The sequence below is a fragment of the Bubalus bubalis genome, chromosome 2, assembly GCF_019923935.1.
Source record: "Bubalus bubalis isolate 160015118507 breed Murrah chromosome 2, NDDB_SH_1, whole genome shotgun sequence".
Taxonomy (NCBI): Eukaryota; Metazoa; Chordata; class Mammalia; order Artiodactyla; family Bovidae; genus Bubalus; species Bubalus bubalis.
In genome coordinates this window covers 178,982,859-179,001,214 of record NC_059158.1, presented here as the reverse complement: position 1 = coordinate 179,001,214, position 18,356 = coordinate 178,982,859, and the positions used below count along the sequence as shown (strand labels likewise).

At 55.5% G+C, this 18,356-nt stretch overlaps 4 protein-coding genes across 6 annotated transcripts; 2 read left to right on the top strand and 2 right to left on the bottom strand.

Annotated features, from left to right (window-relative positions):
* The first annotated feature begins 3,773 nt into the window (after positions 1–3,773).
* On the top strand, positions 3,774–7,444 carry FAM110D (family with sequence similarity 110 member D). 2 transcript variants are annotated; one of them, XM_006055434.3, is made up of 2 exons: positions 3,774–3,965; positions 5,745–7,444. In XM_006055434.3, the coding sequence occupies exons 1-2, from the start codon at positions 3,958–3,960 to the stop codon at positions 6,652–6,654; spliced, it is 918 nt and encodes a 305-aa protein (XP_006055496.1). In that variant the 5' UTR covers positions 3,774–3,957; the 3' UTR covers positions 6,655–7,444. The 2 variants fall into 2 exon arrangements, with proteins under 2 accessions (XP_006055496.1, XP_006055497.1); XM_006055435.3 differs by having other exon boundaries at positions 3,775–3,965; positions 5,748–7,444.
* Positions 7,445–8,086: 642 nt separating this feature from the next.
* Positions 8,087–13,282, bottom strand: C2H1orf232 (chromosome 2 C1orf232 homolog). The gene is made up of 4 exons (XM_025264519.2): positions 11,829–13,282; positions 10,215–10,298; positions 10,008–10,105; positions 8,087–8,363 (listed from the first exon to the last, which is right to left on the bottom strand). The coding sequence occupies exons 1-4, from the start codon at positions 11,910–11,912 to the stop codon at positions 8,087–8,089; spliced, it is 543 nt and encodes a 180-aa protein (XP_025120304.1). The 5' UTR covers positions 11,913–13,282.
* ZNF593 (zinc finger protein 593) lies at positions 13,278–14,231 on the top strand. Its single transcript, XM_006055437.3, has 3 exons — positions 13,278–13,545; positions 13,786–13,848; positions 13,942–14,231. The coding sequence occupies exons 1-3, from the start codon at positions 13,346–13,348 to the stop codon at positions 14,081–14,083; spliced, it is 405 nt and encodes a 134-aa protein (XP_006055499.1). The 5' UTR covers positions 13,278–13,345; the 3' UTR covers positions 14,084–14,231.
* A 320-nt stretch (positions 14,232–14,551) lies between these two features.
* On the bottom strand, positions 14,552–15,275 carry LOC123332226 (putative transmembrane protein ZNF593OS). Of its 2 annotated transcripts, XM_044938094.1 has the most exons (3): positions 15,187–15,275; positions 14,990–15,062; positions 14,552–14,711 (listed from the first exon to the last, which is right to left on the bottom strand). In XM_044938094.1, the coding sequence occupies exons 2-3, from the start codon at positions 15,032–15,034 to the stop codon at positions 14,565–14,567; spliced, it is 192 nt and encodes a 63-aa protein (XP_044794029.1). In that variant the 5' UTR covers positions 15,035–15,062; positions 15,187–15,275; the 3' UTR covers positions 14,552–14,564. The 2 variants fall into 2 exon arrangements, with proteins under 2 accessions (XP_044794029.1, XP_044794028.1); XM_044938093.1 differs by lacking the exon at positions 15,187–15,275 and having other exon boundaries at positions 14,990–15,122.
* Between the last annotated feature and the right edge of the window lie 3,081 nt (positions 15,276–18,356).

The window sequence follows — 18,356 nt, the reverse complement described above, 5'->3', positions numbered from 1 at the left end:
GGAGATAGGGGTAACGATGATGACCAAGGAGTAGGAGGTGAGTAAGGCTGGAGCAGCATGCAGTCGGGGCCTCCCTCCTTCCAGTCCTGGCTCAGAGTCCTGAAGATGAAGTCCTGTCCAACCAACAGATAAACGAAGTAGGCGGACAGGCGAGCAGGGAGGGCCGACTTGCCCGACCCGAGGGGTAGAGTCGAGGCAGGCAGGGCGGCTCAGCCGGTCAGAGCCGGCTCCGGAGTCCCAACTCGACCCTCTGCAAGCCGCGTGACGCTAGGTGAGCCGCTCGGCCCCCTTTCTGCCTCGGCTTCCTCACTGACTTCACGCAGGGTTTTGTAAGGAGTAGGTGAGGTACCACTGAGAGTCAGACCCGGAGCCGAGAGCTTAGAACAGAGCAATCGCTCAGTTTGGCTTTTGTTCTTCCAACTCTAGGTTGTCAGTTCCTGACAGCAGATATCCGATTTGCTTCCCGTGGTTCACTGGCGTCTTGTAGGTGCTCCGGGGGGAAAACGTTTAAGGACACCTCCCTCGGAGGGAGGGGGCGCGGGCGCCGGGCTATTGTTGCGGCCGAGATTCTTTCCCAAACGGAAAGCCCTGAATTAGGGGACAGCGGCTCTAATCTCTGTGGGGCTCGCCCGCTGCCGGCGGAGGCGGGGCGGGGGCGGGGGATAGGGGGGCCCCTTCTGGGGGTGCTGGGGTGTCACAGACGCCAGCCTGAGCCCCGCCCTCTCTCCCTGAACCCTCCACGTTTGATCGAACCCCGTGCCCTGCTCTGAGCCCCCCACCTCTTCTCTGACCGCCCCCCCTTCTCTCACTGAGCCTGCCTTTGATCCGTGTCACCATTGTCTCACAGCCTCTCGCATCCTATCCCCAACAGAAATCCCCTCCAGACCCCAAATCGATACCCTTCCTCTTTGAAAGCTTCCCACCTCACTCCAGGGGCAGAGCAAATGCTGCACCCCCTCCCATGGCCCCTGCTTTGTTCATCTTCTGTTACATCAGGCTGCTCTGCCCAGAAGCTGTGATCAGTCCTTCACACCTCTGTTCACACCCCACCCCACCCCACCCCCCTGCAGCAGGCCGAGCTCCCGGAAAGCAAAAGCCAGGTCTGACCCATCTGCAGAACCCTGAGCAGAGGGCAGTGTTCAAAACGACTTGTTGAAAGTGGCTGAGAGTGAAGCTAAGGGATTAGGGGGAAAAAAGAAGAGAGAGATTTGGGCCAGAGGTGTCAGCTAGGTGCTGGAGGACAAGACCCAAGAGGTCAAGACTCCTGCCATTTACCAGCACCTGAGGCCCCAGTGCTTTTCTCAGGCACCACTTCTTCATGCCACACTGAAAGCTGGGGTTTTTTTCCATTTACACAGAAAGGAACTCAGAGAGGTTAAGTTCTTACTTCAGGCAACACAGCCAGTGAGGGATGGGCCAGGTTTAGAATCAAAGGCACCGACACACATTTCTGCCCTGGGACAGTGTGGATCTGGGGTTAAAGGTGGACCTGAAGGGTCTCCTGATTCCCAACACTCGCTGGAGCTGTGCCCCCACCCTCCCACCACCCTCTCCTGGAAGGAGCCAGTTCTGACTCAGGCCCATTCCCATCTGTCCTCATCCTCGGGGTGATCCGGGAAGGAGCTCAGAGTCAGGAAGGAAACGTCCCTCAGATTTGGCCTCCCCCTCAACCTAGGCCCTGGCTCTGGGGCCGGAAGGAATCACTTTAGGGCTCTCCCAGGGGACCCATGACCAGAAAGAGAGGCGATCCGGTTCAAGTCAAGTGTGGCCAAGACACAGGCAGGGCAGGCAGCTGGAGCCCCACCTCATGATGTCCACCCCCCACCTCTTAGAGGGCTGACTCTTTCAAGGGCTCTCTCACTCACAAACCCAATCCTGTCTGACCTTGACATCATGACTCTGCTCTCCAGGATCCTGACCTCCTGGGATAGACTACTGTCACCTCTCAGACTGGGAGCTCCTGAGAGCAGGCTCTTTGACCAAGCCCCATCCAGACCCATGGGGGCAGGGCTGTGTCTCCCCTCTCAGACTGGGGGCTCCCAGGGCTTGGACTGTGTCTCCCCAACTCTTGACCACTCCTGAGGGGAGATGGGCTCACTTCCACTCACCCTCGTCAGATTGGGGGCCACTCCAGGGCAGCGACCAGCATTGACTCTGAAGACCCCTCTTTCCGTAACCTGGTGTCTGTCCAGGGCTGAGAAGGAGGCCCCTTGCCTGCCCTTCTTCCCAACCAGGATGCTCCTTTAAGACCAAAAGGATGGGGGTTGTATAAGAGTCAGACACAACAGCCCCATCCTCCCCCTCCTTCACAGGCCAGGTTTCCTGCCATTGACAGCATCCCAGCTGGGCTCTGCCCGGCCTCATGCTTAACCCCTTCAGGGCCAGATCTCAGGGCTACTGAGCACCCCAACCTTCATCCATAAAACTGGGAGAATGAAAGTCCCTATTTCATTGGGTGGTTTTGAGGATTAAATGTGTTAATCATTGTGTGAAGTACTTAGAACAGTGCTTAGCATATATCAGTCTCTTAATACACATTAACTAGTATTCCTCATTGTGTGAACTTGATAAGTCATTTCACCTGAGTCTCATTCTTTTCAGCAGTCCAATGGAGAAAATAATAAACCTGCTTCTGAAACGTAGTCCTGGGGATGAATTCTGATCATGTACATTAGAGCATTTTGTAGAGTGCTGTAACAACACAATATGGATGGACAAAAAAAAAAAAATACTCCCTTTAACTAGGTAATAAAATCCGTTACCAGGAGATGGGCCTTGTAGTTTTCAGACTTATTACCTTACTTGCCAGGCTGAGGGTGCAGTGGAAAGAGTGGATTTGGGGTTGGAATTAGGTAACCCCCAATCCTGTTTCCTTGCCTATCAAGTAGGGTGGGCACCCCTGCTAGGTCTGCTGTTTAGGGTTTTTGTGGGGGACAAAGGAGATCAGAGAACAAAGGCATGAACATGCTTTGCAAACATTAAAAAGTGCTAGAAGGGAGGGAAAGAGATTTGTGAAGAGTGGGGAGGGGTGCAGGGACCCCTTGGCAGGGGCATTAGTCTTGGGGCTCTGGGTGCTGCAGAGTCTGCCCAGTGGGGAGAGAGGAGGAGGTGCACTCCTGGAACCAGCGTTGTGGGGACAGGACTCCCCCTTGAGAAGTGAGGTGTCAAATAAGAAACTAGGCCAGCTCTAGAAGTCCCCGATGGGGGCAAAGAAGGAAAGAGGTCTTTCCCCAGGCTTGGACCCATCCCTTCATTACCCTCTTCCCAGCCAGTTCCATTTGCCATCAGAGGATCTTGGACAGAGGCCCCTCCAGTAGGCTCCCTTGTGACCTTCCTGCCCAGACTTGTTGGGAGGGGCTCACCCTGCATATCTGCAGCACCCCTCTCCCCACTTTTAGGCTGCAGATTCTTGGCCTCACCCCTAGGGAGAGCAAGCTTGACACCTTTCACACACGCAGGCCAGGGCAGGTCTAAACCTGCTCCAGAGGGAAAAAGCATGGTGTACTAGAACCCTGCCCTGCCTTCCCATCTGAACGAAGAGCATCCGCCAAGGCCCAGCAGAGCGGGCTGACCCCACGTGAATAACTTGTCCCCACCCCAGGCCTCTGGAGGAAGCTTGGGAACCAGAGACCTTGTTTGGGATGTTGGCTGTGCCCCAAGCTTAATGTGCCTGTATGCAAACCACTTAACCTGCCAGGGCCTGTGTGACCATCGGCTAAATAAAGGAGCTGGACGTGGTCCAAGGGTCCTCTCCTGCTCTGAGATGGTGACCAGGAAGGAGTTAACAGAGGCCAGGCTCCAGGTCAGGAAGGCAAGAGTTAATCTGGGGGGTGGAGGCTCTCTTGGCTTTTCCTGTGGAGAGTGAGGTTTGGCTGCCACCAAAGTTACTTCCAGTCCCCGCTGTCCCTCCTGCCTTCAGTCTGGACCTGCCGGGGGACCCTGGCATTCAGCCTCCCCATGCAGAGGTGAGTGCATCCTGAGCCTGGAGCTGGGGTGGGAGGGCACCCAGACACCCAAGGGCACGGAGGCTGGCACCAAGCCAGAGAGCACTGTCCCCCAGCCCGCATCTGTGTCCAGAGCCGAAAGCTTAGGCAAAGTTCATCAGTCCACCGAACCCAGAGCTGGGAGAAGGCAGGCAGAGGGACAGAGGGCTCAAGGATGTCTGCCAGGCTTTTAGGGAGGGAATGTCTGCGGTCCGGCACCAAGGAGCTCAGAAGGCCAAGAAGAGGCAGTGGACAGCAAACTATTTTGGTCCCTGTGTTTAGGAACTTTTTATAGTCTCCTGCTCAGGGCTGGGAAGAGGAGGGGGCAGGAGGGTACCCATGAGGTCAGACAAGCACAGATCCCTCCTGGGACCTTAGAATCAGACCTGTTGCCAAGTTGAGTCTTTGGGAGGCAGGAAGGAGGGCACTGCCAGGCTCTCCTTGCTGCCTGGGTTCCAGTCACCAGCTACCTATGGGCTGACTTACTGGACACTAAGTGGGTGTATGTAAGTGTGTGTGTTTATACTCATGCAGGCTTCCCTGGGGTGAGTGGGATTGGTAGAGTTTCTACTCCAAGACCCCTCACCAGGGCTCCCCTCCCCTCATCCCTGGCAAGTTGTGTTTCTTTGTTGCCTCCAGCCCAAGGTCTCCTCAGCCCCTAGAACTGCTGTGTCCCTCTCAGCTGAATGGAGGATGGGAGGAGTAGGGAAACAGAAGTGGGGTGGAGTGTGCTGGGCTGTGTGGGTGGCCCATTCTATTACTGCCAAGGGAACTGTCAGCTCTTGATTTACAATCCCCCTGGGCCCCCTTCCCCAGCAGAAAAGGAAGGTGGAGAAGAAGGGTCATGGGGGTCTCAGGGTGAGGGACCCGGAGGGCAGGTTTCTGGGAGTACAAGTTCCTGGGAAGAATTAGTGGAAGGAACTTTTTAGTGAGGTAAGGGGCCCATCTCTCGCGGAAATCGCTTGGTGTTAAAGCAGCAAGAATAGAAGCAAAACAGAGAAGAAAGTTCTGATAGGCAAGTGAGAGATTCAAACTACGAAGCAAGAGACCTGTGTTCCAGTCCTGGGCCCAAACTCTCAGTGAGACCTGAACTAGCCCCTCCTCTCTGCGCCAGTTTTCTCTTCTGTGAAATGGAAGTGCAGGGGCAAACAAAGCAATGTTTACAAGTTGGGCATTCTGGAATTCCCTTCGAAGGGGCACAGACTGAGTGGCAGATAGCTGGCTGAAGTGACGTGGTGACCATGTCCCTCTCTTTCCCTGATGGCCCTGCTGGGCTTGGGCAGGGCAGTTGGCTGCAATTACCGGAGGCTCCTACCCTGTGGTTATGTCCCTGACCTCTCTGCTTGGGGGCGGGATGGGTGGGTCCTGCTGGAACCAGCGGGTGGCTGGGAAGCCTCCTTGTCTTGGACTCAAAGTTGCTAGGTTGGGAAGAGGTATTTTTTCCGGTTGAGGCTACTTTCGGGAACCAGGCCGGGGAACAGCCCCATTTCCTTTTCCAAGGGTCCGGCTTGCTGATGCCTGCTTGGCATGGCCTTGTGGCAAGAATGGGGCACGCTCAAAAGGGCCTAGGTCTCTGGATGGTCAGAAAGCCCCTGCCTATTGTCTTTGAGGGATCAGGGAAGGGATACCTGAGCCTCTGCCCCCTAGGCATGGCACCTGGCTGACTTGCATGGGGGAGGGGTGGCTGGCTGACCTTATTCCCAGGAATGCCTTCAGGAGAGTCATCTCCTACTCTCCCCCTGACCACTCCTCTTTCCCTAGCAGGTCCCAGGGAGCCCCAGCCAATTGCTCTCAGTTCCTTCACTATCTGCCTGCCTCCAGTGGCTTATGGAGCACTGTCCTGCCCAGTTCTGCTAAAATGCTCCTGGCCTCTCCCTCCACCTCATCCCGGGGACGGACCCCCAGCGCAGTGGAGAGGCTGGAGGCCGACAAAGCCAAGTATGTCAAGACGCACCAGGTGATCGCGCGACGCCAGGAGCCGGCTCTGCGTGGGGGTCCCGGGCCGCTCACCCCACACACTTGCAACGAGCTGGGGCCCCCTCCATCGCCCAGGACGCCCAGGCCCGCCCGCCGGGGCAGTGGCAGGCGACTGCCAAGGCCTGATTCCCTCATCTTCTACCGCCAGAAGCGGGACTGTAAGGCTTCGGTGAACAAAGAGAATGCCAAGGGCCAGGGGCTGGTGCGGCGCCTCTTCCTGGGCAGCCCCCGAGACGTCGCCTCGAGCAGCGCAGGCTCATCGGAGCGACCCGCGGCTCCCGGGGGATGGACCGCGCCCCAAGATGCCCCGGAAGCCGCGGGAAAGCGGGCATTGTGCCCCACGTGCTCGCTGCCCCTGTCGGAGAAGGAGCGCTTCTTCAACTACTGCGGCCTGGAGCGCGCGCTCGTGGAGGTGCTGGGAGCCGAGCGCTTCTCTCCGCAGAGCTGGGGCGCCGACGCCAACCCCCAGCCCGGAACGTCGCCGCCGCCGGGCTCCGGAGACGCCAGCGACTGGACGTCCAGCGAGGGCGGCGCAGATCGCCGGGACGGTGCGGAGGGCGGCGGCTCAGAGGCGGCGGGCTCGGAGCGGGACGGGCGCCCCCAGGTGTCGGTGGTGGAGCGCAACGCGCGCGTCATCCAGTGGCTGTACGGCTGCCAGCGCGCCCGCGGGCCACCGCGCGAGTCCGAGGTGTGACCGCCGCCGCTCGGGGGCTGGCTCTCCTGGAGTTGGCGGTCCAGGGAAGGGCAAGGAGCGGGCGCGGGGCTGGACCCGGGCAAGGGCAGGGACTCCCTGCCTCACGCGTCGAGTGCTTTGGGGCAAGCCCTTCCCTCTGGATCGCGGCGTCCACTCTTGAACCTTCGGAGCTTGGGACCAAACGGTCCCGAAGGCCCTTCCCAGCGCAGACTGAGGACGGGGAGGTAGCCGGCCTCGCGGCCCCTGTGGAGGCCGGGAGGTGAGTGAAGACTGGGTTGGGAGATCAGAGAACCTGCTGAATAAAGCCAAAACGTTCTTTAACGGACTCGGAAGGTTGGATTACAGGGCAGGTGCGCCAGGGTTTTGGAGTGTGGCTTCCAGACTGACTGTGTGACCCTGGGCCAGCACTCCGCCTCTGGGAACCGCAGCGACACCCCCTCGGTTGATCAAAGTATTGAAATGGTCACAAAGCGCTTGGCAAAGTTGAGGAAGTACTAAGTAAACGAAGCCTCTAGGACCACTACCGAATTAGCATAATACTAACGGTAACACTATGATGATCATCTCTGCCACTGACCGCCCCCCACCACAGGGGTGGGGTCCAAACTATTTTGGGGAATAGCGCCTTTGGGGAGGTTGGGGGAGGGGTCTGCTCCCAGAAATCTGGGGTTCACTAGTCCCTGAAGGCCCCCATTCTTGGAGCTTTGCCGCCCATTTTGGTTACTCGGTAGGAAGGACTGAAATGTGGTGGATCCAGAATCAGGATAATAAAGGACTTTTCAAACCAGGATTTTGCCAGCCCACAGCCTCACCTCATCACTGCCTTTCTTTCCCTTAAAACAAGGTCACCTGTTTTCCTCACACGTTCACACCTCCAAGTCTTTATTCACTTCCTCTTCCTTTTAGCCGGGTTACCTTCCCCTTTCTTTCCACTCAGCTAAGATTCCATATATGCGTTCTCTAGCTCTCTCTCAGGAACTCCTGAATTTCCCAGCCGGTCTCATCTCCTCTGAGCTCCCAAGTACAGCCCGATTTTGGGGCCTCAACTTATCACCTTGCGTGGGACCCGCTGGTAGTCTGAGTTCTCTTGTTAGTCTCTGACCTTCCCCTAGTACAGGGACAAGGCCACAAGCAAAGTGTGTCGAATTAAAAGCGGCTGGAGAGGGCGGCAAGACCTGTCCATACTGGTAAGATGGTACCCCAAATCGAATACAATCTGTCCTGATACCAGGGATGTCCCTGGTCGTTTTTCTCCCTGTAGGTTTGTGGGGGCAGAAGGCGAGGACCACTCTAGTTGAACCCGGGCCTGAGGTTGCCCACCCCAAAGCAGCCTTCTCCGTCCGGACATAAAAGCACGCGGTCACCAGAGGTGTCAGGCCAGGTTTTTATCCGGAAGGGGAGGAGCGGGCGCCCAGTTCGGCCAGCCGGCCGGCTAGTCGCCCTTGGGTGCCGCTTTCACCCTCATCTCGGCCAGTTTGTGGGTGAGGAAGCCCCACGTGAAACCGGCCACGGGATCAGCTTCGCGCGGCTCGGGGCGCTCGGCGGCCTCGTCCCCGGCTTCGGGGTCCGGCTCCGGCGTGGGCTCCGCTCCGCGCAGCATGGACGCGGCGGCCGCCTGCTGCTGCTGCCACCTGCTGGCGAACGCGTCCCAGAAGCCCGGCCCGCGCGCCTCGGCCGCCGCCTGCGGGGCGGGCTGCGCAGCCAGTGGGCTGCGGGAAAGAGGCGGGGTCAGGGGCTGGCCGGGAGGACCCGGAGAGGCCAAAGGACAGGAGGCGGGGTCAGGGGACCTGTCGTGGGGCCAGTGGGGCCCGGGCGAGGTCGAGGACGGGGGCGGTGGGTGGGGAGGGGAGACCCGGGAGACTGGGAGGAGGTCAGGGCATGGAGGCGAGAGGAGTACTCAGAGGCACTGGGATAGGGGTCAGGGCATTAGGTGAGGGGGTCTGGGCTTCCCTGGTGGCTCAGCTGGTAAAGAATCCGCCCGCAATGCGGGAGACCAGGGTTCGATCCCTGGGTTGGGAAGATCCCCTGGAGACGGGAACAGCTACCCATTCCAGTATTCTGGCTTGAGGAATTCCATGGACTGTATAGTCCATGGGGTCGCAAAGAGTCGGTCGGACACGACTGAGCGACTTTCACTTTCGCTGGGAAAAGGGGTCGGGATCAGGATCCGTGGGGAAAGAGTCGGGCTCAGGGGGTCAGGGTTGGTACTCAGGGAGAGGGAGGAGGCCAGAGGAGGGGAGATGGAGGCCGCGGGAAGGTGGGGAGGAGCCCTGAGAGAGGAGCGGGCGGAAGGATGGGAGGTGGTGGTGGCACCCGATCGGGGTGGGGGAGGGGCGCGGTCAGATTCTGGAGGCAGTCCTCCGGGAAAACCCGCAGAGCCTGGGGGAAAGGGGCGGGGCGGGAACAGGGGTCTGATTTCCCTAATGGAGGGAAAGATGGTCTAGAAAAATGGGGAACGCAGGGGAGAGGACGGGTGCAGGGACCACGAGGAAGGAGAAGGGCCTAGATTAAAGGCTTAGGGGAGAGGGAGACTCGGGAGGTAGCAAGGAGATGTCGGGAAGGGCAATCAGGAATGGTGTTGAAGCTTGAGGTAGGGAGAGTCCATGGGCAGGAGAGAGAAAAGGAACCCTGCGGCAAGACAGATGGGCGGGTCGGGGGGAACCCTAAGGAAGAAAGGAATAGGGGAGATGTCAAAAGGGAAGTGTGACTGGGCTGGAGGAAAGGGCAGAAATGGAGTGTGTCCCAGAACAGAGCTAGGGGGGAGACCAGACCCTGGATCTGACCCTGTGGCCCCCAGCATCAAGGACTCGCTAAGACAGGGGTTCGTAAACTGTTACCCTCAAGTCCTCAGAGAGCTCGCTAAAAATATAGATCCCCGGCCTCAGCCAACACCCCGGCCTCAGCCAACACCCACTGAATCAGAATCTTTGAAGGAATGTCTGGGACTCTGTGTCTGTCTCAAGTTCCCCGGGAGGATGAGCGTTTAGACCAATACTTAAGAACCACTGATCTGTACTTAAGAACCACTGATCTGAACCACTCTCTGTTCCAAACACCTAAAACTTCTCTCCTGGTTTCCCTTATTCTAGGGAGGTGACCCCTCCCACATGGATGGGGAGAGACACGGTAATACCTTCTAGCATCTCAATCCCAACAGCTGGTAAATTCCTCCCGAGATCTAATCTAATCTCCCAGATTGGCCTCTTTCCTGCTGAGAGAGAGAGAAACAGGAACAGCCAGGGGCTGGCCCTCCCCAGTCCTCCATGGTCAGAAAGACAAAGCAGAAGGAAAGGACATTGGAGAAGAGGGCCCCAGGTCTGTTTCAGACGGCCTCCCCCGAAACACACACATACTGGTCAGCACAGGGCTCCGGTGGCAGCAGCTTGTCCTCATCTTCTTTGTTAAACAAAGACGACATCGTCAGCCAACCTTTCACCCCAACTCCCTGAACCTGGGAGAGAGGAGCTGAGAGTCAAGGAGGGCCCCAGCACACCTCCCAGGACTCCACAGAGGCTTCTGCCCAGTTCCCCAGGGTTGGGGCGGAAAAAAGGAGAACTCACCCGGCGGGCCAGCTGTGACATGGGGTTGAAGGCCTCTTCAGTGGGTTCTGCCATCTCAGACTCCACTAACACTGGGTTCTCCTTCTGGGACACAAGACCCCCACCCAGTGTGAGAGAGGCCCCAGAGGAATACGACCTCCCTTCCCTCCTGCCAGCCTGATGCACACAGACCAGGACTTGAAATCCCATGGAGCAAGACACACCTAGCCCCCTGACACCCTCCAAAACTGCACACAGGTGTTTGTACCTCTATGCAAAACTACCTGTCATACACATTACCTGTAGAGTAGATCCTTGCAGACACCATTGAGCTCACATACCTGCTCACCCACAGACATATTCATACACACTGCAACACACATGGACAAAGGCTTGCACGCCAGTGGAGACACACACCTGTACATGAGTGTGCCTCCATATGGCTACAGCTCTTCACCTGTACATAGATACATGTGCTGTGAGACACTTACCCAAGGATGCTCATACAGTTCACACCTGTGCTCTTCCACAACTGCAGACAGGTGCATGGAAGCCCACTCAGCACACAAAACTTCACCCATTCACAGACACTAAAACACAGATATACACACACACCCAAACACGCATACCATACAAACATAATACCTGTGAATGCTTCCGTAGTCTTCTGCCTCAAAGGTATACACCTGAAAATGCCTATAACCTGTTCACACCTGCACACACACACACTTTACCTGGGGATTCCACACAGAAATCAATCCCTATACTGACCCACAGACACGTCTACACAGGGTCAGCCCTGGACACCAACCTGTGTAGACATACATTTATTCACACTGACATACACACACCCTGGAACTAATTCCTGCCTCTGCCGTGTCTATTTGTGTAACTGCCATCCCTGGGGGCTCAGATGGTAAAGAATCCACCTGCAGTGCAGGAGACCTGGGTTCAATCCCTGGGTTGGGAGGATCCCCTGGAGAAGGGAACAGCGACCCACTCCAGTATTCTTGCCTGGAGAATTCCATGGACAGAGGAGCCTGGCAGGCTACAGTCCATAGGGTCACAAAGAGTCAGACAGGACTGAGCGACTTTCACTTTTACTTTCCAGAGGTAAAACTCTTTTCAAAAACCTTTTTTTTAATGTCAGAACAAACATGGTCCAAGTAATGGCTCTGATCTGAGCTGCTACAGTGACCCTCAGTGTAACAAATGCTGCTTCCCCTGCCACCAGTCCCAGGGGCTCCCTTCCTCTCAAAGCAAATCATCCCACTTCTGCTCAGCTCTGCCCGTTAGAAACGTGTGTCAAACTGAGTGTATCTGCATGGGTGCTGCCCTTGGGTCCTAAAAGGATCCCTTCCATGTGGCAGCCCTTGAGATCTTTGGAGACACTGACCACTCCTCAGGTGCGCCCCCCCCCCCCAAGTCTTCCCTTCTTTGGTTTGCTGGAATGTCCTGACTTTCTGCCACTGGACCATGCCATTGGTCATCCCTGAATTGCCAGTTGCTCCCACACAAGTCAATGTCTCTCTCTCTCCCCTCCCTCCTCAGAACCAGTCCCTTCTCCTTCTCTGTACCTTTCACTCCTGCTGCCCCTCTGCCCATGCCCCATCCAGCAAGCAGGATGGTACCCACCTCCTCTGCCAGGCCCTCCTCAGATTCCCCACTCAGGGTCTGTAGCACTTTGGACTTGTAGGTTTTCCAGAAGGCCTGGCTCATGGCTGCATGGGAAACAGGCCTGGCACCCAGGCACGGGAAGCTGGTGGTTCAGGGGGCACCCAGTGAGTCTGGCTCCAGGAACCTGGTGAGTCTGAGAGCCTGTCCCAAGCATCAGGTGACCTCATTAAAGATGCATCAGCCTCCCCAGATGGCACAGTGCCCAGCAGGTGAACCCGATCCAAAAGAGTCTGTGGTGAGACCCAGCTTCTGCCCCTTCAGCCCCTTATCTTGACCCATATTTGCAAGAATAATGAAAACATAATGAAGACATCTTTCTTTACAGAAGCCGCCTTCCTGGGCCTAGGAGTTCTTGAATTTGATTATTTGGAAAGGCTCCAGAAAAATTCTTTTCCATTCACGAATTCTATTTACAAAGTCTTTGGGCTTAGGACCCACAGTGGTGCCTCTGCGGCTGTAGCCATACCAGCTGTGCCCTCAACAGGGCCGTACCCTCAACAGGGCCCTGCCCTGTATCTTCACTCAGCCTGTATGGTCTGGAGTGGGAAGGCCCCAAGGCTCCCAGTGGGTGCCCTGGGCTGCTTTGGGCTGGAAACCGATTCCTCTCCCCAGGGATGCACGTGCTGGTCTCCCTGTTTCCTGGCAACAGGTTCCAAAGAACTGGAGCCCCTGAATTATTGCTGAGTTCCTGTGGTCAACCTGGAAGGAAAAAGGCACCCAGCTCTGATGCATGGGGAAAGGCTCTCTGGCCCTCTCCCCAGACTGAGCACACACCATCTAGGCTGATCTCTTTGGTGTCAGCCCATGCCTGACAGTCCAGGACTCAGAGCAAGGGGTCAAAGATGGGAGGTCCTTCTGTGAGAATCTCCTCTTCTTGTGAGAGGAGCTGACTCCCTTGAGTCTCTGACAGGGCACTGTGATCTCTGGGAGGAAGAACTGGGGAGGGGTTTCAAATGGCGAGGGCTTTCTCAAGGACCAGAGATATCTCGGCGCCCTGTGGGAGCTGGGATCCCAAACGTCTTCACTCTTACTTATTCATTTATTCACATCACAGACATTTTTCAGTGCCTCCCAGGGATGCAACATTATTCCCCCTCTCCCCTCAACCGCGGAATCTAAGATGGGGGAACCAGGAAGGTGTGACAAGGCCAGAGGACGGCGCTGAAATCGGTTGGGCCAGGCTGGATGGGCTTGGCCAGGGGACTGGCCGAAATGCCCGCAGGGCTCACACCACCGAGCCCCGTCCAGTGACAGAAGAGGACGCTTGGTGAGGCCCGATCCCGAGCTCAGTCACTGACGTCGACGACCGCCTGGGGGCGCTCGAAGCGCGAGCCGCGCGAGTGACGTCATCAGAGGCGGTCCGGTGGAGCCCGACCCGTCCCGGAGCGTCACATGACGTCATCGAGCCGTCCGGAAGCGCCCCCACGTGTCCTCCCACCTCGGTTCTGGGACCTCTGATCTTGCCGTCACCCATCATGGGTCGCTCCCGCCGAACGGGCGCGCACCGAGCGCACTCCTTGGCCCGTCAGATGAAGGCGAAGCGGCGGCGGCCGGACCTGGATGAGATTCACCGCGAGTTGCGGCCCCAGGTCGCCGCACGGCCCCGGCCAGACCCAGGCGCTGAACCCGATCCCGACCTGCCAGGGGGAGGCCTGCATCGCTGTCTGGCCTGCGCGTGAGTTCCGGCCAGGCCCAGGCCTGAGGAGGAGAAGGGTCCGCGGTACGGGCCGGAGGTGTGAGGTCCGGGCCCGGGGTGGGCAGGGTTTCCCTCTCTTGGGACCCGTGTGGGTCTGCCGGCCTCCCATGCCTTCAAGCCCGGAGCCTAGCGTCCGCGAATGAGCTAGGGTCAGGGAAGTAGGCCTACCTGGGAGGCATCACCTTCTAACTCTCCTCTCTATCCACCTCATCCCTACAGGAGGTACTTCATCGATTCTGCCAACCTGAAGACCCACTTCCGATCCAAAGATCACAAGAAGAGGTATGAAGGAGCAAGGAGAGGATTGATGGATGGTTTGCCGGGCAGACAGAGCTTGCGTCTGGTCAGCTTTCAATTCCTGTTCTTTTATCCCAGGCTGAAGCAGCTGAGTGTGGAGCCCTACAGTCAGGAAGAAGCGGAGAGGGCAGCGGGCATGGGTTCCTATATTCCTCCCCAGCGGCTGGCAGTCCCCACAGAAGTATCCACTGAGGTCCCTGAGATGGACACGTCTTCATGACATGGCCTGAGGATGCAAGGCAGAGGAGCTGCCCATGGACAGTGGTACAGGGGCCAAGCTGGGAGAGACTGTGCGAATCTCTTTTGGTTTGGGGAGTGGATGGCCTCTTCCAGATACCCTCCCTTCCAATAAAAGAGATGGATAAATAGGGCTTGCCTCTGACTCACTAACCTCCAGGCCACTCCTCCAAATTCAAGCCCTGTAAAGATTTCTCTACTACTCCTGTGTACAGGACCCAGGAATTTACTCCCTGCTTGATTCAGCCTTAGAGCCTGCATCCTTGCCATCCCTCAGGGGTCCTGGCATCTGTGCTGAAGACCCCCTTTGGAGCCCAGGTGTGTGTGGGGTGATGGGTAGGATCAGGTTTATACTCTTGCTTACAATGAGGACAGGGAGTGACCCCCAGGAAAAGAAAGAAGTAGGCTCCTGAGATTGTAGCCCCTGTGAATCCAGGGGCCGAGGTGAGAGGCTGCCTGCTTCGTCATGGAGCCTGTGGCCGCCGCCGCTGCCCCACCATCTTCCAGACAGCATAGCCGGAGCCGCCCAGCCCGAGGACAGCCAGCGCTGCAGCCACAATCCCCGCCAGCGGGCTCCGGGACTCTGCCTTCAGCTCCCCGGCTATCTGCATCTGGAGATGCACAGAGGGTCCACCTGAGGGGTCAGTCGAGACTACTGGGAAGGCGGGTGGGGTGAAAAGGGGCTGAGAAGCTACAGCTGGGGAAAGGAGATATGGATGCCATCGCTGCCCCAGGGAGATTCCACCCCAATCCCTCTCGCTTCACTGCCCATCTGGGCCCTGGTTGCTCAGGCGGCCGGGAACGTGACAGCCTGGTGACTGGGTATCATCCCGGCCATGGTAAGGGGCGGATGGGGTCGGTGCTGGAAGCCATCAGTTGGGGTGCTTACCTGTAGCACTCGGAAGTAGCCAGGGGTCAGGCGTCGAAATCGCATGGTGGGTGCCGCTCGTCTCCCAGATATCCTGTGGGGTGAAAGCCGGAATGAGGACCAGTGGCGTTCATTCATGATACCAAGAGGCGGAAATCAGGGCACAGAGGTTCCTGCTTCTCATACGTGAGAGAGCCTTGCCCTCAGAGGATGCTCACCAGCGTCTTCCTTCCCGGGTCTGGCAGGGGCGGGACAGCCAGACCTTTAAATCTGTCCCTTCCCCCACTGCCCGCCCTGCCGGCCTTAGGAGCAGCTGTCAGGAGAGATCAGCATCAGGCCTGAGCAGCTCCTCCCCCGCCCACTGGGGAGTGCAGGCCGGGGAGGCAGGAGAGGCCTTGCCTAGCAGCGTGGACAAGTCTCAGGCCCAGACCAGGTGTGGGAGGGCCTCCACGGCCCTGGTCTTGGCCTTGTCCCTGCCTCAGGTAATTGGATGTCACCTGTCAGCTCTCAGCAGAGGAGGGGCTGGGTACCTTTAGCACCCCTTCCGAATAGGGGCAGGCCTTTTTCACTTGATTTCTCTTAGATCAACTATACCTACCTCGGGGGAAGGCACATTTCACCCCTTTCCCCAAGATGGAGTTCCTACAGGAACTTCCCTCCTCAGCTTGGAGACAATAATAAAAGATCTGCATCTACTGATTGAAAAAGCTGTTTGAGGTGTGCTAAGAAAAATAGTAGCTGATTGGGAATTTCCTGGTGGCCTAGTGGTTAGGATTCTAGGCTTTCACTGTTGTGTCTCAGGTTCAATACCTGATCTAAGAACTGAGATCCTGCAAGACCTACAAGTGTGGCCAAAAAAAATAACTGACTGTGCTGGGCATTATTCTAAGCACTTTACGTGTATGATTTCATTTGGTATTGATTATCTCATAAAAATGCAGAAAAGCGTATTTGCTGAATAGCATGTAGAGTGTCTGCATACAGTATGTAGAGAAGGGAGGAACACCCAGAAAAACTTAACAGTGGCCCATTCTGGGCAACGGGATGGGATCCTGCTGGGGAAAGGACACATCCACCTTCCATTTGGGCTTCTCTGGTGGCTCAGCCAGTAAAGAATCTGCCTACAATGCAGGATACCCATGTTCGATTCCTGGGTTGGGAAGATTCCCCTGGAGAAGGAAATGACAACCCACTCCAGTATTCTTGCCTGGAGACTTGCCAGTATTCTTGCCACAGATAGAGGAGCCTGGCGGACTATAGTCCATGGCATCGAAGAGTCGGGCAGGACTGAGCAACTAACGCTTTCACTTTCCTTCCACTCAATGAGCTACTATTACCTTTGACATTTTTGCAGCAAATAAGTTCAAAGACCTTTTATAAACTCATAAAACTACCCTCAGAATAGAAGCTGCGGGACTTTCCTGGTGATACCATGGATAGGAATCCTCCTGACAATGCAGAAGACACAGGTTCGATCCCTGGTCCAGGAAGATCCCATCTGCCGTGGAGTAACTAAGCCTTTGTGCCGCAACTACTGAGCCCATGCCTAGAACCTGTGCTCCACCAGAGAAGCCACTGCAGTGAGAAGCCTGCTCACTGCAACTCTATATTAGACCCCACTCTCAGCAACTAGAGAAAGTGTGGCAGTGAATACCCAGTGCAACCAATAAATAAATTTATTTTTAAAATCCTGATTAAAAAATTGAAGAAAATAGAAGCTGCCATTTACCATGCCTCTACTTCTCAGCCCTGCCAGGTCCTTCAGGTGGGGGTGCGGGTTGGGGGCAGTAAAGGCACCAGCATAGCTAGCTGTTAGGCCCCCAGTCCTTTTTAGGGAGGATCTGAGTACAAGTGAGTTCTTGTTGGTTTCTCCCCTACAGGATTGTGAGTTCAGGGAGGTCAGGCTGGCTGGCATCTCACCCCTAGCTCATGTGCCAGCTCAGGATAGGTGTTTGATGAAATCAGGATGATGGAGATATGTCTGTTTATTGGAGCATCACAGGGAATCTAGTGTGGGAAGAAGGAAAAGCATTAAAGGAGGAGACAGCACAGAGGACTGTTAGAGGGATACACAGAGTGCAGGGCAGGAGGACATGCGACCAAGGACAAAGCCAGAAACGTGAGGGCCGAGCTGCAAATTTGAGCCTGCTGGTTCACAAATGAGGGAGCAAGGCCTCTGGGGACCTGGCGAGCTGGCATCCCCTTGAAGGAAGCAGCTGACAATCTGCACTCATGTTTGATGCCACGTGCGAAGGTGGAATGAGGTCAACAGAGCTGGCTAAGTTCCAGAGGACTCAATTTGTATGTGAAATTGTTAAATGATAATTAACACACACACACATATCACATGGACATCCGTGGACCAAATTCAGATTTTGAATCTCTGACGATTCAGTTCCTGACAAGCTTTGGAGGTACTGGTAGAGAGTTCAAGTTAGGTGACACGGAGGGGGCAGCCCTCCCAGGCCCCTCCCCACAGAATTAAAGCAATAACAACTCAGATCTACCTCATGTTCCAGATTTCAAATATTAAAAGACATCCTCAGAGCTAAGGTCTAATTCCCTCTCTGCTCTTCTAGAGACAAAGAAACAGGTTCAGAGAAATGTAAGAGGTGGACTCAGTCACATAGCAAGTGAAACTGATTTTTTTAAATTGACGCATAGTTGATTTACAATGTATTGATTTCAAGTGTACAGAAAAGCGATTTTTATAAATACAGAATATAAGAATATATATATTCAGACTCTTTTTTCCTTACAAGTTATTATAAAATACTAAGTTTAGTTTTCTGTGCTATATAATAGGTCCTTGTTAGTTATCTGTTGTATACATAGCCACGTGTATGTTAATTCTGAACTCATGTGGAACTGATTCTGGCTGATTCCAAAGTCCTGGGCGTTCCCTGGCCTGGGATGATAATGATGATGATAACTGCAGACACTTAGTATGTGTCAGACATTGTTCTAAAAGGAAAGCTCTTAACTGGGGCTTCCCATCCCATCAACTTGGATGGGAAAAAAATTATATATTTATTTCCACTGACCTCTAACCAAAATTTACCATCCCCTTCTTTATGAAGTATTAACAGTATCTGTGTTTTTGTCACCAGTAGACGTTGAAGATACATTGATATCAAATTGTAGTTATCACAAGTATCTCAAAATGTTACTTATGCTCATTAAAGATTTCAAAATGCTGACAGTTATTAACCCACTGCTAAATCACACTCTGTTTCAGACACTCCTAAAACAGAGCTGCCATTGACTGTGGCCAGTAGAGGGTTAGTGGCCAAATGGTGAATCCATCTGCTCTTGCATTAGTGACTCAGATTCTCAGCCTCTCACACACCCTATCTGTAGTCGTTTGCTGACCAATAGGTGTGAGGAG

Excerpts from the sequence above, each read along its gene's own strand:
- C2H1orf232 (XM_025264519.2), bottom strand. The coding sequence starts at position 11,912 with ATGAGCCAGGCCTTCTGGAAAACCTACAAGTCCAAAGTGCTACAGACC. Across the intron at positions 10,106-10,214 it reads TGTCACAGCTGGCCCGCCGG|GTTCAGGGAGTTGGGGTGAA; the intron begins GTGAGTTCTCCT and ends CCTCTCTCCCAG. Across the intron at positions 8,364-10,007 it reads CCGGAGCCCTGTGCTGACCA|CCCACTGGCTGCGCAGCCCG; the intron begins GTATGTGTGTGT and ends TCTTTCCCGCAG.
- ZNF593 (XM_006055437.3), top strand. The coding sequence starts at position 13,346 with ATGGGTCGCTCCCGCCGAACGGGCGCGCACCGAGCGCACTCCTTGGCC. Across the intron at positions 13,546-13,785 it reads CATCGCTGTCTGGCCTGCGC|GAGGTACTTCATCGATTCTG; the intron begins GTGAGTTCCGGC and ends TCATCCCTACAG. Across the intron at positions 13,849-13,941 it reads TCCAAAGATCACAAGAAGAG|GCTGAAGCAGCTGAGTGTGG; the intron begins GTATGAAGGAGC and ends CTTTTATCCCAG.
- LOC123332226 (XM_044938093.1), bottom strand. The coding sequence starts at position 15,106 with ATGAATGAACGCCACTGGTCCTCATTCCGGCTTTCACCCCACAGGATA. Across the intron at positions 14,712-14,989 it reads GCTACTTCCGAGTGCTACAG|ATGCAGATAGCCGGGGAGCT; the intron begins GTAAGCACCCCA and ends GTGCATCTCCAG.